This window comes from Pleurodeles waltl, chromosome 7 (genome assembly GCF_031143425.1).
Source record: "Pleurodeles waltl isolate 20211129_DDA chromosome 7, aPleWal1.hap1.20221129, whole genome shotgun sequence".
NCBI lineage: Eukaryota > Metazoa > Chordata > Amphibia > Caudata > Salamandridae > Pleurodeles > Pleurodeles waltl.
In genome coordinates, this window is record NC_090446.1 from 578771006 (window position 1) to 578794468 (window position 23463).

Here is a 23463-nt window from a genome sequence, read left to right on the forward strand (position 1 = left end):
GGGCACAGATGTGCCCAATTCTGCATAAGCCAGTCTACACCGGTTCAGGGGACCCCTTAGCCCTGCTCTGGCGCAAAACTGGACAAAGGAAAGGGGAGTGACCACTCCCCTGGGAGGTGTCCAGAGCTCCTGCAGTGTGCTCCAGACCTCTGCCATCTTGGAAACAGAGGTGCTGCTGGCACACTGGACTGCTCTGAGTGGCCAGTGCCACCAGGTGACGTCAGAGACTCCTTCTGATAGGCTCCTTCAGGTGTTGCTAGCCTATCCTCTCTCCTAGGTAGCCAAACCCTCTTTTCTGGCTATTTAGGGTCTCTGTCTCTGGGGAAACTTTAGATAACGAATGCAAGAGCTCATCCGAGTTCCTCTGCATCTCTCTCTTCACCTTCTGCCAAGGAATCGACTGCTGACCGCGCTGGAAGCCTGCAAAACTGCAACATAGTAGCTAAGACGACTACTGCAACTCTGTAACGCTGATCCTGCCGCCTTCTCAACTGTTTTCCTGGTGGTGCATGCTGTGGGGGTAGTCTGCCTCCTCTCTGCACTAGAAGCTCCGAAGAAATCTCCCGTGGGTCGACGGAATCTTCCCCCTGCAACCGCAGGCACCAAAAAGCTGCATTACCGGTCCCTTGGGTCTCCTCTCAGCACGACGAGCGAGGTCCCTCGAATCCAGCAACTCTGTCCAAGTGACTCCCACAGTCCAGTGACTCTTCAGTCCAAGTTTGGTGGAGGTAAGTCCTTGCCTCACCTCGCTAGACTGCATTGCTGGGAACCGCGACTTTTGCAGCTACTCCGGCCTCCGTGCACTTCCGGCGGAAATCCTTTGTGCACAGTCCAGCCTGGGTCCACGGCACTCTAACCTGCATTGCACGACCTCCTAAGTTGTTCTCCGGCAACGTGGGACTTCTGTGTGCGACTTCGGGTGAGCACCGTTTCACGCATCCTCGTAGTGCCTGTTTCTGGCACTTCTCCGGGTGCTACCTGCTGCTAAGAGGGCTCCTTGTCTTGCTCGACGTCCCCTCTCCCTCCTGGTCCAATTTGCGACCTCCTGGTCCCTCCTGGGCCACAGCAGCATCCAAAAACGCTAACCGCACGATTTGCAGCTAGCAAGGCTTGTTAGCGTTCTCGGCAGGAAAACACTTCTGCACGACTCTACATGGCGAGAGGGATCCGTCCTCCAAAGGGGAAGTCTCTAGCCCTTTGCGTTCCTGCAGAAACCGCAGCTTCTTCTGTCCGGTAGAAGCTTCTTTGCACCCGCAGCTGGCATTTCCTGGGCATCTGCCCATCTCCGACTTGCTTGTGACTTTTGGACTTGGTCCCCTTGTTCCACAGATACCTCAGATTGGAAATCCAGCGTTGTTGCATTGTTGGTTGGTGTCTTTCCTGCATTATTCCTCTAACACGACTTCTTTATCCTTAGGGGAACTTTAGTGCACTTTGCACTCACTTTTCAGGGTCTTGGGGAGGGTTATTTTTCTAACTCTCACTATTTTCTAATAGTCCCAGCGACCCTCTACAAGGTCACATAGGTTTGGGGTCCATTCGTGATTCGCATTCCACTTTTGGAGTATATGGTTTGTGTTGCCCCTATCCCTATGTGTCCCCATTGCATCCTATTGTAACTATACATTGTTTGCACTGTTTTCTAAGACTATACTGCATATTTTTGCTATTGTGTATATATATCTTGTGTATATTTCCTATCCTCTCACTGAGGGTACACTCTAAGATACTTTGGCATATTGTCATAAAAATAAAGTACCTTTATTTTTAGTATAACTGTGTATTGTGTTTTCTTATGATATTGTGCATATGACACTAGGTGGTACTGTAGTAGCTTCACACGTCTCCTAGTTCAGCCTAAGCTGCTCTGCTAAGCTGCCATTATCTATCAGCCTAAGCTGCTAGACACCCTATACACTAATAAGGGATAACTGGGCCTGGTGCAAGGTGCAAGTACCCCTTGGTACTCACTACAAGCCAGTCCAGCCTCCTACATATAGGCCTTAAAGTTCAATTTTTTTTTTTGCCGAATGAGGAAGGACAGCAAGTATCCCCCGAGTCAGTGATGTTCTTTTGGGACCTGCTCTGTGGCCGCTTTTTGAAGCAGAGCTTCGATCCCCTCTTGTAGGAGTGATAAATGTTATTCTGACATTGGGTACGTACTGGTATAGTGGAAGGGGTAGTAGTGAGTTCTAGACAGTACACACTTTGATGATGGAAAGAACCCAGTGATCTATTGTAATTTCAGTCCAGTTGTGGTAGTGCTGCAGCTCTCCTCCTACTGATGTTAAGCGTGGAGGGGGAGGTATAGGTCGGTGTTTAGTGGGAGTGCTCCCTTTGGAGGTCGATCCACAACCCCATCCTCTATTGTTTTTTTTTTGTGGATTATAGTATGCCCCTCTGGTGTACTGGGAATGATAGGAACTTTGCTGCTTCTGTGCAGTGAACGTCTGTAGAGATGCTTGTTTTGATGCCCCTTTGTAGTGTTCATGTAGGAAGCTGACCCTTATTGTGGTGTGTGAATACAGTGTAAAAGGTTTAGGGGTTTCCCAATGAGTGGACAGGGCTTGCTGTGCAATCTCAAAGTGCCCTATCTATTTAGTGGTAGTCAGGTCGAGCAACCTTAGGCTTAACACAGATGAGTGCAAGACATCAATAGTCAATAAATGAGACAAAAAAAAACTCCAGAAACAGATCCACACTAATTTATAAAAATAGAATCTCTTTATATCCGCTTAGGCATCAGAGAAAATTAGTTCATCTAAGTACGTTTTCAAATAGAAATTCTTTTCACTTTAAAAAGTGGACAGTGCAATTTCAAAGTTCTGCAATGTTATCCTATTGGAGGAAAAAAGTTCTGAAAACAGGATGAGTGCAGCACCTTACAGGACTAATCACGAGTAGTTAAGTTGAGTAGTGGGCAAGATCTAAAGCAGCATTCACAGTACACCTTCAGCGGCAACGGGCAGCAGGGTGTACAGTGCAAAACAGCAGTGAGTGCCCAATGCGTTCCCATGGGGATCAATCACTGAACAGAGGCTGCAGGCTCTGGCCAGGAGGCCAGTCAGGCTGAACCAACGGCGGAGCTCAGGCCTCACGATGCTCAGGCACAGGCAGGCACATTTGGTCCTCTTCTCCACTGCTCAAGGGTGACGGGTGCGGAGGTGTCCTTAGGTGTTGGGTTTTCTTTACTAGAGCAGTCGAGGGGCTGCAGGCGTTGTAGGGGAATCCAGAATGGGTGAAGCCACGATGGACGGGGACTCTGGAGGGCTAGGGAACCTTGTTGGCACTAGTGGTCCACTTCAACTCAGATCGGAGACTGTGGGTGCAGTGGTGACTTCAGGTGTAAGGTATTGGGCTGTTCCAAGGCTACAGAGTCCCTTCATTTGGAGTTTGCTGGAGAACAGATCTGCTTTTCAAAGGAGGTCTTGAGTCTTTAATGAAGGCAGGTAGTACTCCCTGGTATCTGGAACCACAGCTGCAGGATGAGTCGACTTTGGTGCAGTTTTCAATAAGCGATGAAGACAGGCCACAGGGTTGGTACCACTCATTTTGCAGCTCTTCAGTGTCCTTGGTCTTCTTGGGCCATCAGGATCTGCTTCTCTGGGGCCGGGGACTCCCCTAAATACTGAATTTAGGGGTGTGCAGGTAATAGCCAATGACCTACTGATCCCTGGGGTCATTACCCACACGACACCTTCCTGTGGGAAGGTGGCACAACCCTGTCCCCGAATTTCTCGGTATACCATCTCAAAGATGGCTACACATGAAAAATCGTGTCCACCTCACAGTAGCCCACCTTTGAGATGGTATTAGCAAGAAGGTGGCATACCTACCTGACTATCTAATTTTCCCACCTGTCCAGGTGCCAAATGAGCTCTGGACAGGATGGTGGCTTCCTCTCCTGTGAGGCACGCCAGATTTGCATTTTGAGGCTGGTCGCCAAGTCATGTTGGGGGATGGGGTTTTACACCCTCTTCCCGGACAGGCTTTGCGCTCTGGAGGCCTAGAACAAGAGGGGTCTCACCCTAAGTGGAAGAACCGTGTCTCGGGTGGCAGGCTGTCAGACACCAACCAGCAAGCACACCAGAGGCTGGTAGGTTTTCAGCGGGCACCTGTGAGGTACCCTCTGGGTGCATGTATTAGTAACTTCAAAACTAGCATCAGTGTGGGTTCATCAATGCTAGATGTTTGATACCAAACATACCTATATTCAGTGAAGCCAACATGTATGTTGCGAACTCTTACTGACCAGTGCTCAGCACATGCATTTAAAATGGCTTCCCTGGCCACTTACCATGTCTGAGACAAGACAGACATAACAGGAGCTATTAAGCAGCCTTTGGACTGTCAAGCCTGCTGTAGGGGTAAACATATTGCATGCAGTGTTCGGGGACATGGTACACAGACTGTGTGCCATGTCATGTTTTCACTTTTCTCTGAACCAAGACACTCAGCCTGCAATGACAGCCTGACATGAGCTTGGCGAGCAGTCCCTTAGGGTGGCACAATTCATATTGTGGCCGTTAGGGACTATCTTTAGCACAACAGGCCCTAGGTACCAGAGGTACCATTTACTAGGGACTTACAAAGACACCACTAACGGAAGGATCTTAGGGTTTGTCCTGAGCATCACCCTATCCCAGCAACCTTGGATAAAGGAATCTTGCAGTGTGATGCCTTGCAGCTTACTAATGAGCTGTAAAGAAGTGACTGCACCCAGAAGGATAATTTGCAGGCGAGGAACTGACGCACACAAGAATGTAAGGGCTCAAACGGGGGCCCATGAGTCTGTAAGGAATACATGAACGTTCAACACTGGTTCAAGCCTAGGAGAAATAGCACTTAAGCACTTCAATTAATGCTTTGATTACAGGTAGTTATAAGAAAGAGGAATGCTCCCTTTTCTGTATGTATGTGGAAATAGCCTCCAAAAGAAGCTGAACTGAAGTGGAGGCTAGACTTGAGGAGTATGGCCTGGTGTCTACTGGGTACCTATGGTACTTACACCGTATACCAGGTCCAGGTATCCCCTCTCAGTGTAGTGTAGGCAATGTCTAGAAGTCAAGCTCTGTAGAGGTAGCTGTGGATGAGCAGCCAAGGCATATCTAGGAAACATGCAAAGCTCATGTGTAGGAAGTTGGCTCTGTCTATACTATTTCAAAGTAAGAAATAGTGTGCAGAGTCCAATGGTTCCCTTAGAGGTAAGATAGTGGCAAAATTAGATAATACTAATGCTCTATTTTGTGGGAGTGTGGTCGAGCAGTAGGCTTATCAGAGGGTAGAGTTAAGCATTTGTTGTACACACACAGGCAATAAATGAGGAACACACACTCAAAGACTTACTCCAGGCCAATAGGTTTTTATATAGAAAAATTAATTTTCTAAGTTTAATGCAAAATTTTAAACCTGTGGTTCTTAAAATAAACACTTTAAATGCAAGGTACTTCACTTAGATACTTTAGGAACTTTGAATAAAAGCAATATCATACACAGTCTTTGTGAAAATGGCAATAAGCTATTTTCAAAGTGCAAGTTCCTGGAGGAAGTAAGTAAAGGTTAGTTTGTGAGGTAAGTAAAACACTTACAAGTCTCAGTTCTTGGGGCATAGGCAGCCCACCGTTGGGGATTCAAGACAACCACTAAGTAACCACACCAGCAGCTCAGGGTCAGTCAGGTGCAGAGGTCAAAGAGGTGGCCAAAACACATAGGCGCCTATGGAGAACAGGGGTGCTCTGGTTCCCGTCTGCCAGCAGGTAAGTACCTGCGTCCTACGTGGCAGACCAGGGGGGTTTTGTAAAGCACTGGGAGCGACACATGTAGGCAGACAAAACACACCCTCAGCAGCAGCAGACTCTGGCTACTCACAGGCTCGCAGCTGCCGGGGAGTCCTGGATCTCGAGCCGGGGACGTTGAGTGCAGAGTGTGAAGTCCCACCCTTCCGGCTGGAAACGTGAATTCTTTGTAAGTTGCTTCTTTGTTGCAAAGAAGTTGCTGGTTTTAAGCCAAGCCGCTGCTCACGGGAGTTTCTTGGTCCTGTAGTCCAGGGCAGTCCTCTGAGGCTTCAGAGGTCCCTGTCAGTTGCGTCGCTGGTTGCAAGGTTTTCGAAGTTGGAGACAGGCCAGTAGGGCTGGGGCCAAAGCAGTTGTCTTCCGTCTTCTCTGCAGGCCTGTAGGTCAGCAAGTCCTCCTGGTTTCATCAGGTTGCAGGAATCTCATTTCCTAGGTTCTGGGGTGCCCCTAAATACTGAATTTAGTGGTGTGTTTAGGTCTGGGAGGGCAGTAGCCAATGGGTACTGTCCTGGAGGGTGGCCACTCCCTCTTTGTGCCTGCTCCCTGTGGGGAGGGGGGGGCACATCCCTAATTCTATTGGGGGAATCCTCCAAACTTAAGAGGGAGGCTTTCTAAAGGCAGGGGTCACCTCAGGACACCTTAGGGGCTGTCCTGACTGATGGGTGACTCCTTGTTTTTCTCATTATCTCCTCCAGCCTTGCTGCCAAAAGTGGGGGCAGTGGCCGGAGGGGCGGGCATCTCCACTAGCTGGGATGTCCTGGGGCGCTGTAACAAAAGGGGTGAGCCTTTGAGGCTCACCGCCAGGTGTTACAGTTCCTGCAGGGGTGGGGGGGGGGTGTGAAGCACCTCCACCCAGTACAGGCTTTGTTCCTGGCCACAGAGTGACAAAGGCACTCTCCCCATGTGGCCAGAAACTCGTCTGGTGTGTGGCAGGCTGGCAGAAAATGGTAAGCCTACACTAGAAGTCGGATTGGTATTCAGGGGTGTATGTTACAATAAATGGCATACTGGCATCAGTGTGCATTTATTGTGCTGAGAAGTTTGATACCAAACTTCCCAGATTTCAGTGTAGTCATTATGGAACTGTGGAGTTTGTGTTTGACAAACTCCCAGATCATATACTCTTTATGGCTACCCTGCACTTACAATGTCTAAGGTTTTGCTTAGACACTGTAGGGGAATAGTGCTCATGCACATATGCCCTCACCTGTGGTATAGTGCACCCTGCCTTAGGGCTGTAAGGCCTGCTAGAGGGGTGACGTACCTATGCTACAGGCAGTGGGATGTGGGCATGGCACCCTGAAGGGAGTGCCATGTCGATTTAGTCATTTTCTCCCCACTAGCACACACAAGCTGTGAGGCAGTGTGCATGTGCTGAGTGAGGGGTCCCCAGGGTGGCATAAGACATGCTGCAGCCCTTCGAGACCTTCCCTTGCATCAGGGCCCTTGGTACCTGGGGTACCAGTTACAAGGGACTTATCCTAGTGCCAGGGCTGTGCCAACTGGGGAGACAAAGGTACAGTTTAGGGAAAGAACACTGGTGCTGGGGCCTGGTTAGCAGAGTCCCAGCAAACTTTGAATCAAAACTTAGCATAAGCAAAGGCAAAAAGTTAGGGGGTAACCATGCCAAGGAGGTATTTCCTTACAGGAACTTTCTTAAATTGAAGTGTCCCTAATGACCTTGCGGTGTCTATCTATTTTTATAGCCTGCAAGGCTTCATCCACATGCTTGCCGAACAATGTTTCTCCATCAAAAGGGAGATCCAACACTTTGTTTTGAACTTCTGGACGGAAGGATGTTGCTCTTAACCAACCCTGACTCAGCATCACTGCTCCGCCAGCTAGTTGCCGAAAAGCTGTTGTTGCAATATCCATAGCGCAGTCAATCACCTCATTCGAGGTGCGCTCAACCTCCAAGAGGATCTTCTTTACTTCAGCCTTAAGAGTCTTCCGAGACGTGATCCAGATACGGGGCAATAGCAGCCCACAGCTGTCTGTCGTACCTCCCCAGGATTGCCCAAAAATTTGCTGCCCTCACTATGAGGCCAGACATGGAAGAGAAACACTTCCCAATGTTGTCTCATCTTCTACCCTCTTTGTCCGGAGGAGCTGAAAGTGGCGTTGATGGATTTTTAGAACGCCTTAGCGCTGCCTGGGTTATAACGGAGTCCGGTTTCGGGTGACTAACAAGACACGCTGGGGCCTTATACTTTGTGTCCAACCTGGGCAAAACTGCAGTTACCGTAGCTGGATTTCTCATTACTCTGAGAACTTCCTCCCAGATGTATCCAACTATAGGCATGGAGCGAACACTCTTGATACAGCTCCTTGAAGTCGTATAAAAACAATCCATCTGTTTGGATGGCATGGGTATCCCAAATCTCTTTGGCACCCTCTCAAGCAAATTATGGAAACCCCCAATATCTCCAGGGGGAGAATCCACAGGGGTAAGCGACAGGGAAGAGGGTGCCGGCAATATAGAATTGTCCCAATCCGAGTTGCCATGCAGTTCCCCTTCTCTCTCTTCATCCGAAGAGTCCATAACCTGTATGAAGGACCTTTTCAGGGTACTTCAGGCCGATCTAGGGGATGCTCTAGGTTGTGGCACTGGAGTCGCAGGTATGGATGGAGGAGGCGCAGTCTCAATGTCCGGTTGCGACACTGACAAATCTCCTTTTGTAATCTGACAACATAAACTGCAGATCAGATATAAGGGAACTCGGTACACAAACCATCTCCTCTGGAACATACGTCTGCTGCTGCTGAGGTGAATAATACTGCTGATAATATTCTACATCATCCTCTTGGCACTTTACATGAAGCTGCAAAGGGCTATGGGCTGCCCCGAACGGCCCATCATCATCTGAATCTTGTTCTAGAAGATGAGTCGGGATCAATGGAGTAATCTTACTTGGGGATGTAGCCCCTGGAGTGATATTTCCCCTTCCAGACTCAGACTGCATTTTCTTCTTCGCCGACAGTGTCAACGATGGTACAGTGTCATTGACGACAGCGTAGACGAAGGGATCCTCACCGTCGACGGAGTCATCGTCAGAACCATTGTCGACGTCGTTTTGATCTTTTACGTCGACAGTCTTGATTTTGACGTTGTCGACGAGGAAGAGGTCACCATTGCCACACTGGTTACTGTAGTCGTCACCGCCGATGTAGCTGCCGTGTACGTCCTCATTGACGATGGAGTCGACGACAATGACCTTCAGAGGCTGAAGTAGGCTTTCTAAACGTCGTCAACACCTTTGGAGGAGGCTCTGAGGAGGATTTTGGGACCTCGTTCAATGTTGAAGGCCGATGGCTGGATTTAGAGGAGGATCTTTTTCCTGAGGTGAAGATGAGAAACTGCGGCCTTCACCAGACCCGTGAGGTCTTTTTAAAAGGTCTGAGGGTTGTCTTGAACCCTTTTCAGATTGAAGTGAGCTATGCCTCTTTTGTGACATCCTAGACCATGAAGACTCCTCACTGTCAGAGTCTAAGTCAGGTTTTTTTTCTTGTTTTAAGCTTTTGGAGCCATATCAACAGCCTCCCCTCTCTAACTTTCAAAGTCTTTGATGAAAAAGTACAACAAACCTTACAATCAGCAGCAAAGTGTTCAGGGGAGAGGCAATATATACAGTCTGTATGAGGGTCTTCTGAATGGAACCTTTTCTTCCCACAATTGCTGGAGGCTCTAAAGAGACTTTTCCTCTCCCTGTCCGACATCCTGCTGGTATAACAGGCTCCAGAAGGTATGAGTGTAAAACAGACACCCAATAAGCAAAAGGAATTCAGATATATTGAGAAAATCTTCTCTCACAAGAACAAATTGAGCAGAGCTCCGAGAAGACTCCCTAGCACGACATGCAGTAGAAGATCTGAGGTGCTGGTGCTTCTCTCAGGAGGGTTCTAAAGGGTGGTACTCTGATTTGCTGAGGTTCAAGTTTGGTCCTTTTTACATAAAGACTTGGATGGGTTGCTAAAATGAAGAGATTTTGTTTGTTATAGATGTTATGTCTTTGGGACATTGTCTTTAAGGTACCGGGGACTCCCATCTCGACAACGGGGAATGATTCAAACATGTGAATTTATCAAAGTTCCAATACTAGAGTACAAACAGCTTACACACTTCCAAGCCCAATAATAAATGATGGCATCATGCTAAGCATGTGCACCTACAGTCACACGTCTGGAAAATAAGAGTCCTCAGGGGGTGAGGGCTGGCTATAAATTGGGATCAGTGTCCCTTGGAGGGTCCACATCACAGGAGTCCCAGGCATCACCATGTGGGAGTGTATCATGGCTATGCCTCTACCCTGTGCATGAGTGGGTGACCCCCTCAGGTATATATGAGCAGGGGCTTGGTGGTGAATCAGGTGGGAATGGAGACCGCCGTGGTGTTGGCTGAGATAATAGGGTTGATGGTAGCTCAATGTCGGGAAGGGGGTTGGTGGCCTTGTCAGACTTCTTTCCATGTTTTGTTGGAATGGGAACGTCGAGAGCCTCCTCAAACTCAGCTGGTGTTTGGGGACCTATGGAACATTCAACAGTGGGTGGGTAACTATGTGGCCTGTGTGGGGGTGAATCACAATGTGCTAGTGCCATGCGTCAATACTATCCTGCAGTTTTTGTCAGATCGATTAAGCACCAATGGTTTCTGGGCCCGGAGTCAATTTCGGCTTAGGCACTAAGGGTTTCGGCTCAGACAGGTGGGTCAGTGAAAAGGCCGGACTGACTAAAGCTGAGGCAGCCAGCTTAAATGGTTTCTTCAGGGCGGAGCAGACTGCCCAATGCATCTGAAGCAGAGGTTTAGTGCAGTGCATGGCCTTAAGGGAGTGGTGGCCTAAAACCTGCACTCTTTTTGGGTGGAAGGAGCGGCAGGTGACAGACAGCCTCGTCATACTCTGGCATGAGTCAGAGGTTAAACACCTGAAGGAAATATTTTGTGTAACAGAGAGGACAGTATCTGAAGAGCATCCATTTCTTCACAGTCAAGGCATTGTCGAGAACTATAGGAGATGAGATGTGGGAGGCCCCAAAGGGGCGAGGCCGCACAAGGGGTCAATGATGGCCAGAGTCGCTCAGAGCGATGGAGCCAAGACGTCGACAAAAGATGGTAGAGTTAAAGAAAGAGAGGAACAGTGAAGTCTGAGAAGAGCACAGACCGTCTCGATCCGGAGCATACGGCAGAAGGAAAACAATTTAACAATGACGTAGATCACCCATGCGCATTACCAACAAGAGAAGTCAAAATACCTTGCAACTATAAAGACTTATTTGAACAAACACACATCCGGGCCAACACTAGAAAGGAGTAGTATGCAGAGCATGTGTACCTACAGCCACACATGCCTCAAACTTATTGATTTCAGAAGAGATGTTTCCTGTTAAACTTGTTGTGTCTTACAAGGGTCAAGGTTTGTCATGGATTTGTATGTTTTTTGAAGCTACTTCTTATTTTGCTCTCCTGAATCAGAGTCTGTCTCAGGAGAAGAAGGAGTCTTGTCATCCATACAGCGATCCGCCCACAATCTATCATTTTGGCACCCTCTTCTAATTCTTCAAATACCCCTTTTGGAGACTTGAGTAAAGCTTTTTGCTTCATTTGGAAATAACCTGCCCACTTTAAATGCCACCCTCATTTTGCACTAAAATGCCCAACAAGTGAGACTTCACACTTGAATGGCAATGACTAGGCACTCTATACATATCTGACAAAGAGAAAAGAGTAGAAAGAGGCAGAATTTTAAAAAAGAGCATCGTCCATAAAAATAAAAAAATAAACAGTAATTCTCCCACAATCTGAACAATAATGTGCTGCAAGTGTAGTGATGAACCTCAAGTATTGTATAGAGTTTTTTTGTGCCCTTTAATGCCCAAAGCTCAGTGCGGACTCTCAGTAGTATATCCTGATCCACAACCGACATTGCACAACTCCACCAAATCAGTGAATCAAATAGGAGAAAAATATAAGAAGCGGTCTGTGTATGTATACATTGTGGTTTACATGGGACAGGATTCTCAGCCACAGGTCATGCGCTGAACCTCAAACTTATTTTTGAAGAATAAGTCTTGGTCATGGTACTAGCATAGCACGCGATCTACAACACCACATGTTGCAAACAGAACGTTTTTCTTTTACGATGGTCAAAACCACAACCCTGTTTCACCCATGCTGGAAGTCATTTAGAGAATCTCAATGTGGTAGGATTTCCTTTTCAGTCCAAGCTGTAACTTAACAACTAACACATCTCACCTTCCTGGCAACACCCCTCTTCCATCGTCTTTCCTGGGCGAAGTCTGCTGCCAGCCACTGCATCTCCTCACAGAGGTAATCCCAGTGCACTTTGGGGCGAAGCGGCTCAGGTACCTTTGACAATCTTCTAGTAGACCAGAAACCTTCCTTCTTGAGTTCTGCAATCCTATTTTCAATCTCTGCCTCCTGCAGATGGCATGAAACAAAAGGATTAACAGAAATTAGGATAAGACTGATCCAAAGGGCCCAGATCTTCGGGGAAGGCACATACAAATATCCTAAGTATTCTCTTTTACAAGCAACCTTCAGCCCCCCAGCAAAGCAGGACATCCCGGACACCAAGCACAAATGTAGAGCATCTTTCTGCACCACAAAGTAAATTGCTTTGAGAAAGATAAGGAAATGTTAACAAAAATAATCCTAGTTAACTGTCATGAGTATTCTTTCACACATTTAACAGCACATTTCTTATGTTCTTCTTTGCCCTTGATTTTTATTTTATTAATTTACATAAAAGGATCTCCTAAGTGTCAAAATAACAATAAAAGGTCTTTAGTACCACAGAAAAAAAACAGATTCTGAAACGTTAATCAGCAGCCCGTTGGAAACGTATAAAAAGCATTGTCTTGACTAAAAAGCTGGGTTCTCAGGCAAGGATGTCCACTGTCCCCGCTGCCGTTTGCAATGTCAACTGAACCACTCGCTAGCTGGATACGTAAAGATGCCCAGACCCACACCCTGAAATGCAGATGACATTCTTCTCTATCTGGCGGACCACTGCCAGCTTCTTCCATGGATACTAATATCCTGCGCGTGTTCTTGATGTTTGTAGAAATCTGTATCAACTAGAATAAATGCGTGGCTTACCCCCTGACAGACTGGAATCCCTCTCATGGACTTTTCCCAGTCCGACGGGAGCCAGTTAGTTTTACACACTTAGGGGTCTAGATTATGGCTAACGAGGATCTGTTCTTTTGGGAGAAGCTGATCAAAGTCTTGGCTGCATATAGACATATCAACAAGATGCGGGTCACTGGTGGAGCCTGTCTCATTCACTGCTGGGCAGGGCAGCATTATTATACAAGATGAACTACTTGCCCAAGTTTCTATGTGCTCTATAGAACACCCCCTACACGGTGCCAGATAGGTATTTTTTTTTTTCATCAGGTGGACAAAATCACTAGGCTTTTGCTTAGGGATGGCAGGTGGCCCAAATCGTCCTGTCGTCACTAGAAAGCCATGCGACCGGGGCATCGCCATACCCACCTTGAAGCTGTACTAGTGGATGGCAGAGCCAGTGGCCGTAAACAATTGTTGTATTCCCAGACCACCAGGAACCCTCCCTGCTGGCACTAGACCTAGAGGGATACCTATGCCACCTATATGGAGGTGGGGATTGGGGAGGAATGCAAGGTCCTCCCGCCGACAGCCACGGTGGTGGACTTTTGGAGGTGGGAGTCCTAGGCCATAGGCTGGCGGGAAAAGATGACAAAGGCAGAACCCCTTTGGGGCACATAGGCCCTAAAGGAGCTCAGGGCAACAGACACAACAGGTGGGACACACTAGAAATTAAAACTGTGGGGGATGTCTGGAGAGAGGGCGGGAGGGATGATACCCTTCTCAGAACTGCAGACCAAATAAGGACTGACGGGGAGTCAGTACCTCAAACTTGCAGATGTACCATATTTTTCGAAAACACAAGCTCTTGATGGACCAGGCAGAGGAATCCCCCTCGAGTTTAGGGTGCTTGCCTCTCCTCTACACGCATGCTGTCTCTTTGGTATGCACGTTACTTGTCCACAACCTTCCCAATTAGACTCTCTTAGACGCAGGTGGCAACAGGACCTGTCTAGACTTGTCAATGCATTAAGCGAGGATTGCTACTACCCAAGAGAGGTGGCAATAAGAGTGGGTTTCTGTCTGGTCCACTTCAAGTTGACCCACAGAATCTACTTCATGAGGGTGACACTATGAAAATTGGGGCACAGAGACTCGGACCTGGCTGAAGGGCTATGGTCACAGAGGCACCTTGCAACATACTATCTGGGGGTGCCCATCACTGTAGAGGTACTGGTAGAGGGTGATGGCCAGGTTGTCCAAACTGATAGAGGAACAGGTGCAGCTCACACCACAACTGGTGACCCTGGGTCTCTTGGGAGAGTAATTGCTGCAGAGTCACACAATGGTCTTCTGCAACGTGGCCCTCAGTGTTGCGAAACATAACACAGCCAAACCATGAGGAAGCCCCTGTTTGCCCACACCGCAGGAACAGAAATCCAGGGGTTCTGAAGCAGCCACCCATGCCCTCTGTAATCACATCATGCAACACATACCAACTGTCTGGGAGAAGTTAGAGTTGGTGTTATTTTCACTGTTCCGATTAGATGATTGTTGGGAGACATCAGGAAAGCTACCCCCTTCCTGCAACCGTGGGGGGTTGAGTGATTAGATTACAGTTGAGGGAGAGGTTCCAGAGGTTATAAGTCACTGGTGGGAGTGGAATACAATGTATTTCGTAATGTTGTACATGCAAATTCAGTTTTTTTTTATTTTTATCTGGGCTCTGATATCTGGGGGGGGGGGGGGGGTCAGAGAGCACACTAAGGGTGTACTTCAACTCTGAATTTGTTGGAATGTCCTCTCGATCAGGCAATGTAGTGAGTGCCAGTGATTGCAGAGTAATTACAGTAATGGGGCAGAGTTTTTTTTACATAAAACCTTGTGGGAAGTCTGCCTATCAGCTCTTCCTAAATGGTCTATTTCACTTGAAAGGGGTCTTACAGTCGTGGCCCACAAGTGTAAAATGCACAATATGTGTGAGGGATGCATGTTTCACAAATTTATTGGTGAGTGGTTGGTCCCACTTTGATCTAAGTGTGTGCTTCCCGAAAGGGTGGTTCCCAAGGCAACCGCCCAGAATATTCTTAACTGCACATACTATGCCTGTCCCACTCAAAATTCCCATTCCCTCTGACCCCCCAAATCTCCATTCTTTTAGATTTGTTTGCTTCATGAGTGAGCGCTTTCAAACCCTTTACTTTTTTCCTAATGTGGGGTTCCCCTTCTTCAGTGAAACTTATCCATCCATCCATCATTTCATCTACTATGGTCATCTTTCAGGCGAACCGAAGCAGAAGTGAGGCTAATTCATACTCTGACCAGTTCAATCTGGTCTGTCACCTGTGTGTAGTGGTCCACAAACTATAACCAAGAATAGAGGAGTACACGAACATTTTGAGAGCCAAACCCCAACCTGGCAAAATCTCACTGGGTACTGCTGTCACAAGTAACTGCAGTGGATGTCCCAGATTCGTGTTTGCTCAGGCACTGGAAAATCTTGACTGACCAGTAAATCGTAGGCTATAGTCCCCAAAACTTAAAGGCACCATTGAAACTTCATAGTGGGAGCTGTCCCCCTAAATGCAAAATGTATTGTACAGATGAGACTTCAAAATGCCACTGGATTCAGTTTAACTGGGGAATGCTGCAAGTCCAATGTTGTGAACCCACTCAAGTGCACAAAGAAAGCAAATCTCGCCTGCACATGATGATCCGAGCTGAGTGGCTGGGTTTTGGGCCATACATTTTTGGGGGTGTCACTTTTCAATGTAGATTATTATTGTTATAGGTGACACTTTTTAGCTAATCCCTTAGTACAGGAAGGTAACAAAAAAGATATCAGTGAAGGGTTCATGTATCTGTATCCCAGGTCTAACTTTCAGACTCTTTATCTGGGGTTCATTCTGTGTTAAGAAACGCAATGCCTTTGGAGATCCCTCAGTCTACCCAAAACAAGCTCCCTAGAATAACATGAATCATAGGCTCAATGCTGAAAAGCTACAGACATTTTTTATGGCACACTATACAATTAGTTTCTGTACTGCAGTTGAACAGCAGTAGCACATAACTGACAAAAAACAAAGTGCATTAGTTGATGAGTGGCAAACACGGTAGGGAGAACATGGTTGAGGTAGAACATTGTGGTAGTGCTGAATGTTTGAATTAGCACCAAGTCCTAAAAAGACGGTCTAGAGGTCCAGCACATTTATGTGTTGTACTGCTACTCTGCCGTCCCAAAGTCCCCTGATGGTCAGGGTTTCCATGTTTGTCTCCCACCTCATGCAAGATGCACCTGTTGCAATGGTTACCAAGGGCGTTTGAAGTTTGAAAGGTCTGCCCATTATCATGCTATTTATATCCCATCACTGAGTCTCTTTTAAAGCTGGTCTGTGATAAACACTAGATAGTATCATCTCCCAGTGAACTACGACTATTGTTGCTGTAGCCACTCTTGTAGTGGTCTCATATGCAACCTTGTCGGGGATACAAAGGGTATGCAAGATGCGATAATGCCCGCCATCTTTCCTGCAGCTCTCATTGCCAAACACTGTCCCACCTGGTACAGTCAAGTTTGCTATACTAATGCCTGGAGCCTGTCACTGGAAAGACTTTGTCCGTTTCTGCATTAAAGTTTGTCACTAGAAAACTCTGTACTTTCCAGTCTTGTCTTTTTTTTTTTTTTTTTTTAAGTTGGGGAAAATCCTAACTTGTAAAATGTTATCACTGTGTTTAGGTTTGCTTTGCACTTCTTGAACATCTTTGCCTTCACTAGCCAGTCATCCAAATAGGGACAGACATTTATTCCACTTCTTCTGAGGTGTGATATGACCACCGATAAACACTATGTAAATACCACTGGTGCAGACTTTAGTTCAATTAATAATACTATGAATTGATACTCTACTTTGTCCACCACAAATCTGAGAATTGTTTGGTGCAGTCTGTGGTAGACATCACTGAGGTCTACAGATTCCATGCAGCCTCTCTTCTGCAGAGGGACTACCTTTTCCAGTGTAGTAATTTAGAACTTGTGTCTTGATTCTTCTGTTGATCACCCATACATCTAGCATGGCTCAAAGTATTTGGTCTGGATTTGGTACTAAGATATAGGTTGAGGAGACTTGTTTCTTTCATCCTTATTCTTTTTATTGTCTTCGTTAAAAGGTTGCTTACTGTGTCGCAAACTTAGTTTTTCTTCCTTGCAGATCCTCTTTGTTAATGGTCTTAATGTAGGTGACTTGTGAAGCAGTTATAAGCAAGCCAGTTAGGACCAGCTTTAAAATCAATTTGCCACAGGTGATTTTTCACCTTCTCTTCATCTAAGGGTGTGTCATGATGGTGATCCATGCTGCCACTGCGATAGTGTTGCAGGAGAAATTGTGCCAATACTGGGTTTGCTGTTGACTACTGCATGTTTACTCTTATGGGTGCTCTTTTCCTTTGGGTCACACCGCATTCAAAAGGTTAATTGTACTGCAAAGCCAACATCGCCTTTGCAGTCTCATCTTTTTTTATGCACTGCAGTACTTCATCCATGAACTTTTCAAACTGGCTGTCTCCCGTGAATGACATGTTAATGACAGAGGCCTACACTGCTTGCCTAAAACTAGACACTCTCGGCCAGGCATGTCGGCATAGCAATGCTGCTGGGAACAGCTGCTTACTGTCAGTGTAAGAGGCAGCTAATGTAGGTCTGAAGCAAGCGTTAGTAATAATCTTGCCCTACACAATTACTGTTAGCCTTCTTTTTGTATTCCTCAGACGAGGCTGCATACGATCCAGTCCCATTGTTGATGGGCATATCTGTTTAGCAGTACATTCGCTATAGAACACTGTGCTGCTGCTGACCTTTTCATTTTAATTCCCACCATATCCACCCCGGACCCTCTTGTCCAGGGCTGGGGCCAGTTGTGGTGGGAGCATGGTCCATTTCTTGAACAGTGGCTGTAATATTGAGTCAGCTGCTATGTTTCCCTTGATGTAAGGGGATCTCAATTACAGAACCTGTTTTTTTTTTATTAGTGTAGCAAACTTTGCTACTGTTGGTTCTTTCAATGTCACTCAACTCTAATCTAGGACATGGGATGATAAGGGAAGGAACTGATTACTCTTATGATCAGGCAACCAAGTCTCTAGCAGACTGCTGATTGATCATTATCCAGTTGACTTAAGTGTGGTGCCATCCTCTTTAGAACAGAATTGCATGCAGTAATGTCTTTAGCAGAGGATGCTCTAGACGAGAGATTCTTAACCTGTGGATGGGGGACCCCTGGGGATCTATGACACCTACTCATGGGATCCACAACTGCTAAAAAAAAACAAATATATATTACCGGAGAAATATAGAGTAAATAAAGTAATAAAATGACAAATTGAAAATTTTAAAACTTTCTGTAATGTCTAGGAATTTGAAACTGGAGGCTAAAAATTAAGTGGTATCCTCAGATTGATTTGTGGTAGCAGTGTAAGTGCTTCAAACAGAATACAATATGGGTGATGGGTTACCTCAAGGAAATTTAGAAATGGTTAAACAGTCCCAATAAATTTAAAATTGCATTTTTTATATTTGTTTGTAAATTAAGTTTTTCCACATTTGTGTATTCGTTTGAGGAATGCTTGCTTTTGTATTTTTGTTTGCTGTTCAAACTATAGTAATTGCTTAGGCCAGAGTCCACAGCTTCCAGTGAAGTCTCAGTGGGGTTCCCTGGATACAATTACTGAGGCAGGGTTCCACAGAAGTCAGAAGGTTAAGAACCACTTTTATACGTTCACCTCTTCCTCCAGATTCTCCTATCAGAGATGGATCTTGCTTGATTATTTCTTCATCATCTTCATAGTGGAACTCCTCCTCAACTTCCACCTGTGGCTCTAGTCTAACTGTAGGGTTTAGGTCCTTCATCTCTGGCTCTTTCCCTTGTTGAGGTTCTAGAGTAATTCTCAATGAAATCCAACATTTGCTTCCTACACATTAGGGCTTCAATTTAAGATTCAAGTTGCTGTTTCTTCTTCTCAGCAGCAAGAGTTTTTTTTGTCCTACATTGACAATTTAAATTTTTTTCTACGGCGTCAATAGCTCCACCACACTTGTTCCCCTTTCGGCACCAAGGCTGTTTTCAGGGGGTTTTCCTCTACTGGTGTCCTTTTGCTTGGATCCGTAGAGCTTGACTTTTGCCTGCTTTGTGGCACAGAAGGTTTCGGCAACTAGGCTGGTGTAGCGTGTTTTGATTCAGAGTTACGCAGCTCGCTCAATGCGTGCCCTGAATGATTTATCTGGAGATTCTTTATTTCAGCTTCTTTCAGCATTTTCTTAGATGTTTTCTCCCTTTGAGTCTCTATGAACTCCTCAACATCAGGATCTTCCCATTGGGCCTCCTAGGTGTCTACATGTGCATCTCAGTAAGCGCTTGACAATCCCTAGTCTTATAGGGACTCTTGTGCTCACTGGGACAAAGCCATGGCATAGCATGTCAACAGATGCTTTTCTCTTGTTCTGAGGATGTGATGATCAACTATGCACGCTCCAAACTGTGGTCCTTTGACAGAGGGTGCAAACATTGTGGCTGTCCCTCTGCCCTTCCTTCTGGTGCAGTTGGGTCAAAATCTAAAGGGGGTCCTGCCCTTGTTCCTTGCCAGATACACATGTTTGAGGTACATGTATTTCACCCAAAACAAAACTTTTCAGTGTTTTGTCAATTTTCGGGGTATTCCTTTTCTCTCAACATTTGTTGGTAGCTAGGCTGTAACTTGCCTTTTCTTCAGTGCCCCCAACAAATCTTCTACGAAGACCTTTCCTCTCCGGCTCTGGAGCCCTCAGCTCTGCTTACAGATGCAAAAGCAGAAAAGAAAAAAAATCTAAAGATGGCGATCATGACAAGAGATTTCCAGGGCATACATGTGACAGCATGCCATGCAAGGAGGGACACATAGCACCAAACGTTCAACAGCACTAGCAACAAACAAAAAAAAAAAACTAAGAAAATTCCAGACCCAATCGTTAGATGGAGAAAATAATGCATAGCTTGTAAATCCAGAAAAGATTCACACTGCAAAACACACTCAGCCAAACCTTGTCACATTGCGGATTTTTTTTTCCATACACTGCTCCGAGTAGACCCCATGTCAACTTTGTTAAACTGGACCTTAAGGATACTGAACTCTGCTGGAACTACAAAGAGGAACTTGTTGACTTAGGTCATTATGTTCTTTATCTGTAAAGGTGTAAGCCGTTCTGGGAAAAGGTTTCTCTTTACCTTAAAGACATCCTGAAATGCACGTTTAACTATATTTTGTAGTGGTTGTATTGGGGTAGCGTGCAGTGCCCACTGTACCCAATAAGCCTCAAGCTAACACCATCACAAAGCTGTAGATCCACAATTCCAACAATAACCACAAAACACTTCTCAATAGGGAGAAAATCTTCCTCCTTGAAAAATCCTCCATCTTGTTTTGGAGGATTTAACCCAATAGGAATAGGGATGTGCCCCCCTCCCCAAAGGGAGGAGGCACAAAGAGGGTGTAGCCACCCTCAGGGACAGTAGCCATCAGCTACTGCTCTCCAGCTCTAACACACCCTTAAATGTAGTATTTAGGGGCGACCCTGAACCCAGGAAATCAGATTCCTGACAACCTAATAAGGACTGCTAACTTGAAAACCCAGCAGAGAAGCAGACGACAACGGCTCTGGCCCCAGCCCTACCGGCCTGGGTCCAAATTTAAAGAACCTGCAACAGCGACACATCCAGCAGAACCAGCGACCTCTGCCGACTCAGAGGACTGCGCTGCAACCCAAAGGACCAAGAAACTCCTGTGGACAGTGGCTCTGTCCAAAGCAACAAGAAGAAACCATCTTTAAAGGGACTCTCACTTCACTCCTGAAGCGTGAGTCCCCAACACACTGCAGCCAACGCCCCCAGCCCGTGTCCAGAGAAACCAAGCCTTCAGCGAGGACCCCCCTGGCAACTCCCACGGCGTGTCCACTCTGAGACGACATCCCTACACCCCCACTGTGACGCCTGCAGAGAGAATCTAGTGGATTCCCCTGACCGCGACTGCCCGGTAAAGAACCCAACGCCTGGAAGAAGCACTGCACCTGCAGCCCCCAGGCCAGAGAGGAACCAACTACTGGTGCAGGAGTGACCAGCAGGCGGCCCTCATCTTTGCCCAGTCGGTGGCTGGCCCGAGAAGCCCCCCCCGTCCACGGCCTGCATCGCCAGAGTGACCCCTGGGCCCATTCATTGCTTTCAACGCAAAACCCGACACATTCTTTGCTCTTTGCACACTGCACCAGGCCGCCCCTGTGCTGCTGAGGGTGTATTTTGTGTGCCTGTTTGGGTTATGGTTCTAAAATAAAGAAAATAATATTTTTCTATATAAAAACCTACTGGCCTAGAGTTAAGTCTTTGAGTGTGTGTTCTCATTTATTGCCTGTGTGTGTACAACAAACACTTTACACTACCCTCTGATAAGCCTAACTGCTCTACCACACTACCACAAATAGAGCATTAGTATTATCTATTATTGCCTCTGTCAAGCCTCTTGGGAAACCCCTGGACTCTGTGCACACTATCTCTCACTTTGAGATAGTATATACAGAGCCAATTTCCTACAGCATCCATTCTAACTCACTAGTTTCCTGTAGCAATGCTAGCTGGTAGATAGTCAGGCACGACTCCTAGGCAGAACAGCAGTCTATGACGAAAGAAGAAAGTTTTGTACTCACATGTTTTGCTTGCTCCAGAATGTCAGCCTGATTTTTATCCAAAACAGGCTCTTTCATCATCGAATCATACTGACTTGAAGCAGAGACTGCTGATGCTCTTGTTTGGAGCCGAGGGGTTTCAAAAGCAGAAGAGCCATCTAGGGAGTCATTCATCAGATGCCCAAGGTGAAGTGGGGACACTCCCCCACTAGAAGCAGGGGACCCCGAAGAAGACGGGGAAACAGGATTGCTCCCGGTCATTCTGTCCTCCAACCGCAAAATCTATTAAAGATCAAATATGACATCATTAAAATTGGAGGTTTCACAAAGCATTGCTAGTAACTCTGTAGTTTAACTGTAATAAGCAATAAACAAGAATATTTCTACACTTCCCCACCAAAGGTGATCGCGTGTGTGCGCGAGCAAGCACCTGATGTGGATTGCAGAGGTATGTTTCAGTGTAGCCTGTGGCTTCAAGCCAAAGCCTGTTGAAAAGCAACGTGTTTAAGACCAAAACCTCTGTTGACAATAAATTATCCACCAGTGGCTATCTGGGCATGTGCCAATGATAAAAAGTTGTAAATCAGTGCATTGCACAAATTCCAGGAAAGATATTTAGAAGATGTGAATGTTTACTTCACTGAAGATCCTGACACTGCAGATTATTCAATACAGTACAATATGGGGATGTGCCACACAGAAGTGTTTCTCTCAAGTGAGGTTTAAACAGAGCTCTAAAGTTGTAGGCCGTGCTAATTTCAAGAACGTGTGTAGTTTATTTTACCAAACTATGGAGGACTGACCACAGGGCATACATAGCAGAAGACGCTTTATCGGGTGTGCATGTAGATGATTTGAAACGCAAAACAATACACAACAAAAATACAGAAACACACATTCATTAAACACATACACAAAAGATGACACTATTTAATTTTCAAACAGATAAAAATAAAAATAGTTTTGCTACAAAGGTTGGAGCTTTTCTAAATTCAAATGAAGCCACACATTGTCCATACTGTAATAGCCTCGAATTTCAAACTCCTTGACCTGTTTTAAAATGTGATTGTACGTTCACCTTCTTAATTTATATACACTATTCATTTGATGACATTAATTTTTTAAGCAGTCGCAGACCCCCCAGAGAAGGATCTGTGGCCCCCCCAAGGGGTCCCCGAACCACAGGTTGGGAACCACTGTTCTAGCTTGTTTAACGTTGGGGAGAGTTCACCAGCACCTCATATAAAGACAGACTGTGGCTGCTCTCCTTTCTAGTTAAAAATCTAATCCCCTTCAATTCTCATACTCACCACATCCTCTTCCCCCCTCATAATACCGGAAGGTGTGTCTTCATTTACCCTATTCTATGGGTATTGTTGCCTATTTTTGTAAGCTCTTAACAGTTTTGCTGCTAACTCTGTATGCCGTCTCATGCTCCTCAATATAGAAGCAAAATGCATAGTCTTTCAATAGGGCAGCTCAGAGTAACTCTTGACACTGCTTCATCCCCTATCTATGGAGCGGGATACTCTAGGTGTTCATGTGCAGTTGTTGTATCCGTGAGGAAGTCCGTAGGCAGCTTGAGACAACATATGGCTGATCCATCCTTCACAGATGCTCTGTGTGGCACGGACCACAGAGGCCTCCGTATGGAAATAGCTTTATGATCTGATTAAATACAATGCACTACCCACATATACTCCAAAAGGATCGAGTCAGGGAGGATTTCTTATGTGGCTCACTTCCCGAGACACCTCTCAGACTTCTACCACTGAGGTCATAGCCCCAAAGTGGGACTTCCGCCCTTACACAATAGGAAATCCTTCTTTTTTCCTTGACTGCTACAAGCACTTAATACTGAGACCTTGATAAACCCAGCACTACAC

At 46.2% G+C, this 23463-nt stretch overlaps 1 protein-coding gene across 1 annotated transcript in view; it reads right to left on the minus strand.

Annotated features, from left to right (window-relative positions):
- SRCAP (Snf2 related CREBBP activator protein) overlaps positions 1 to 23463 on the minus strand; it is a 1275580-nt gene that overhangs the window by 1011253 nt on the left and 240864 nt on the right. Inside the window, exons 4-5 of the mRNA XM_069201690.1 lie at positions 21599 to 21859; positions 12040 to 12225 (exon numbers count right to left, since the gene is read on the minus strand). Coding sequence (XP_069057791.1) covers positions 12040 to 12225; positions 21599 to 21859 — 447 coding nt within the window. The remainder of the gene's footprint in view (positions 1 to 12039; positions 12226 to 21598; positions 21860 to 23463) is intronic.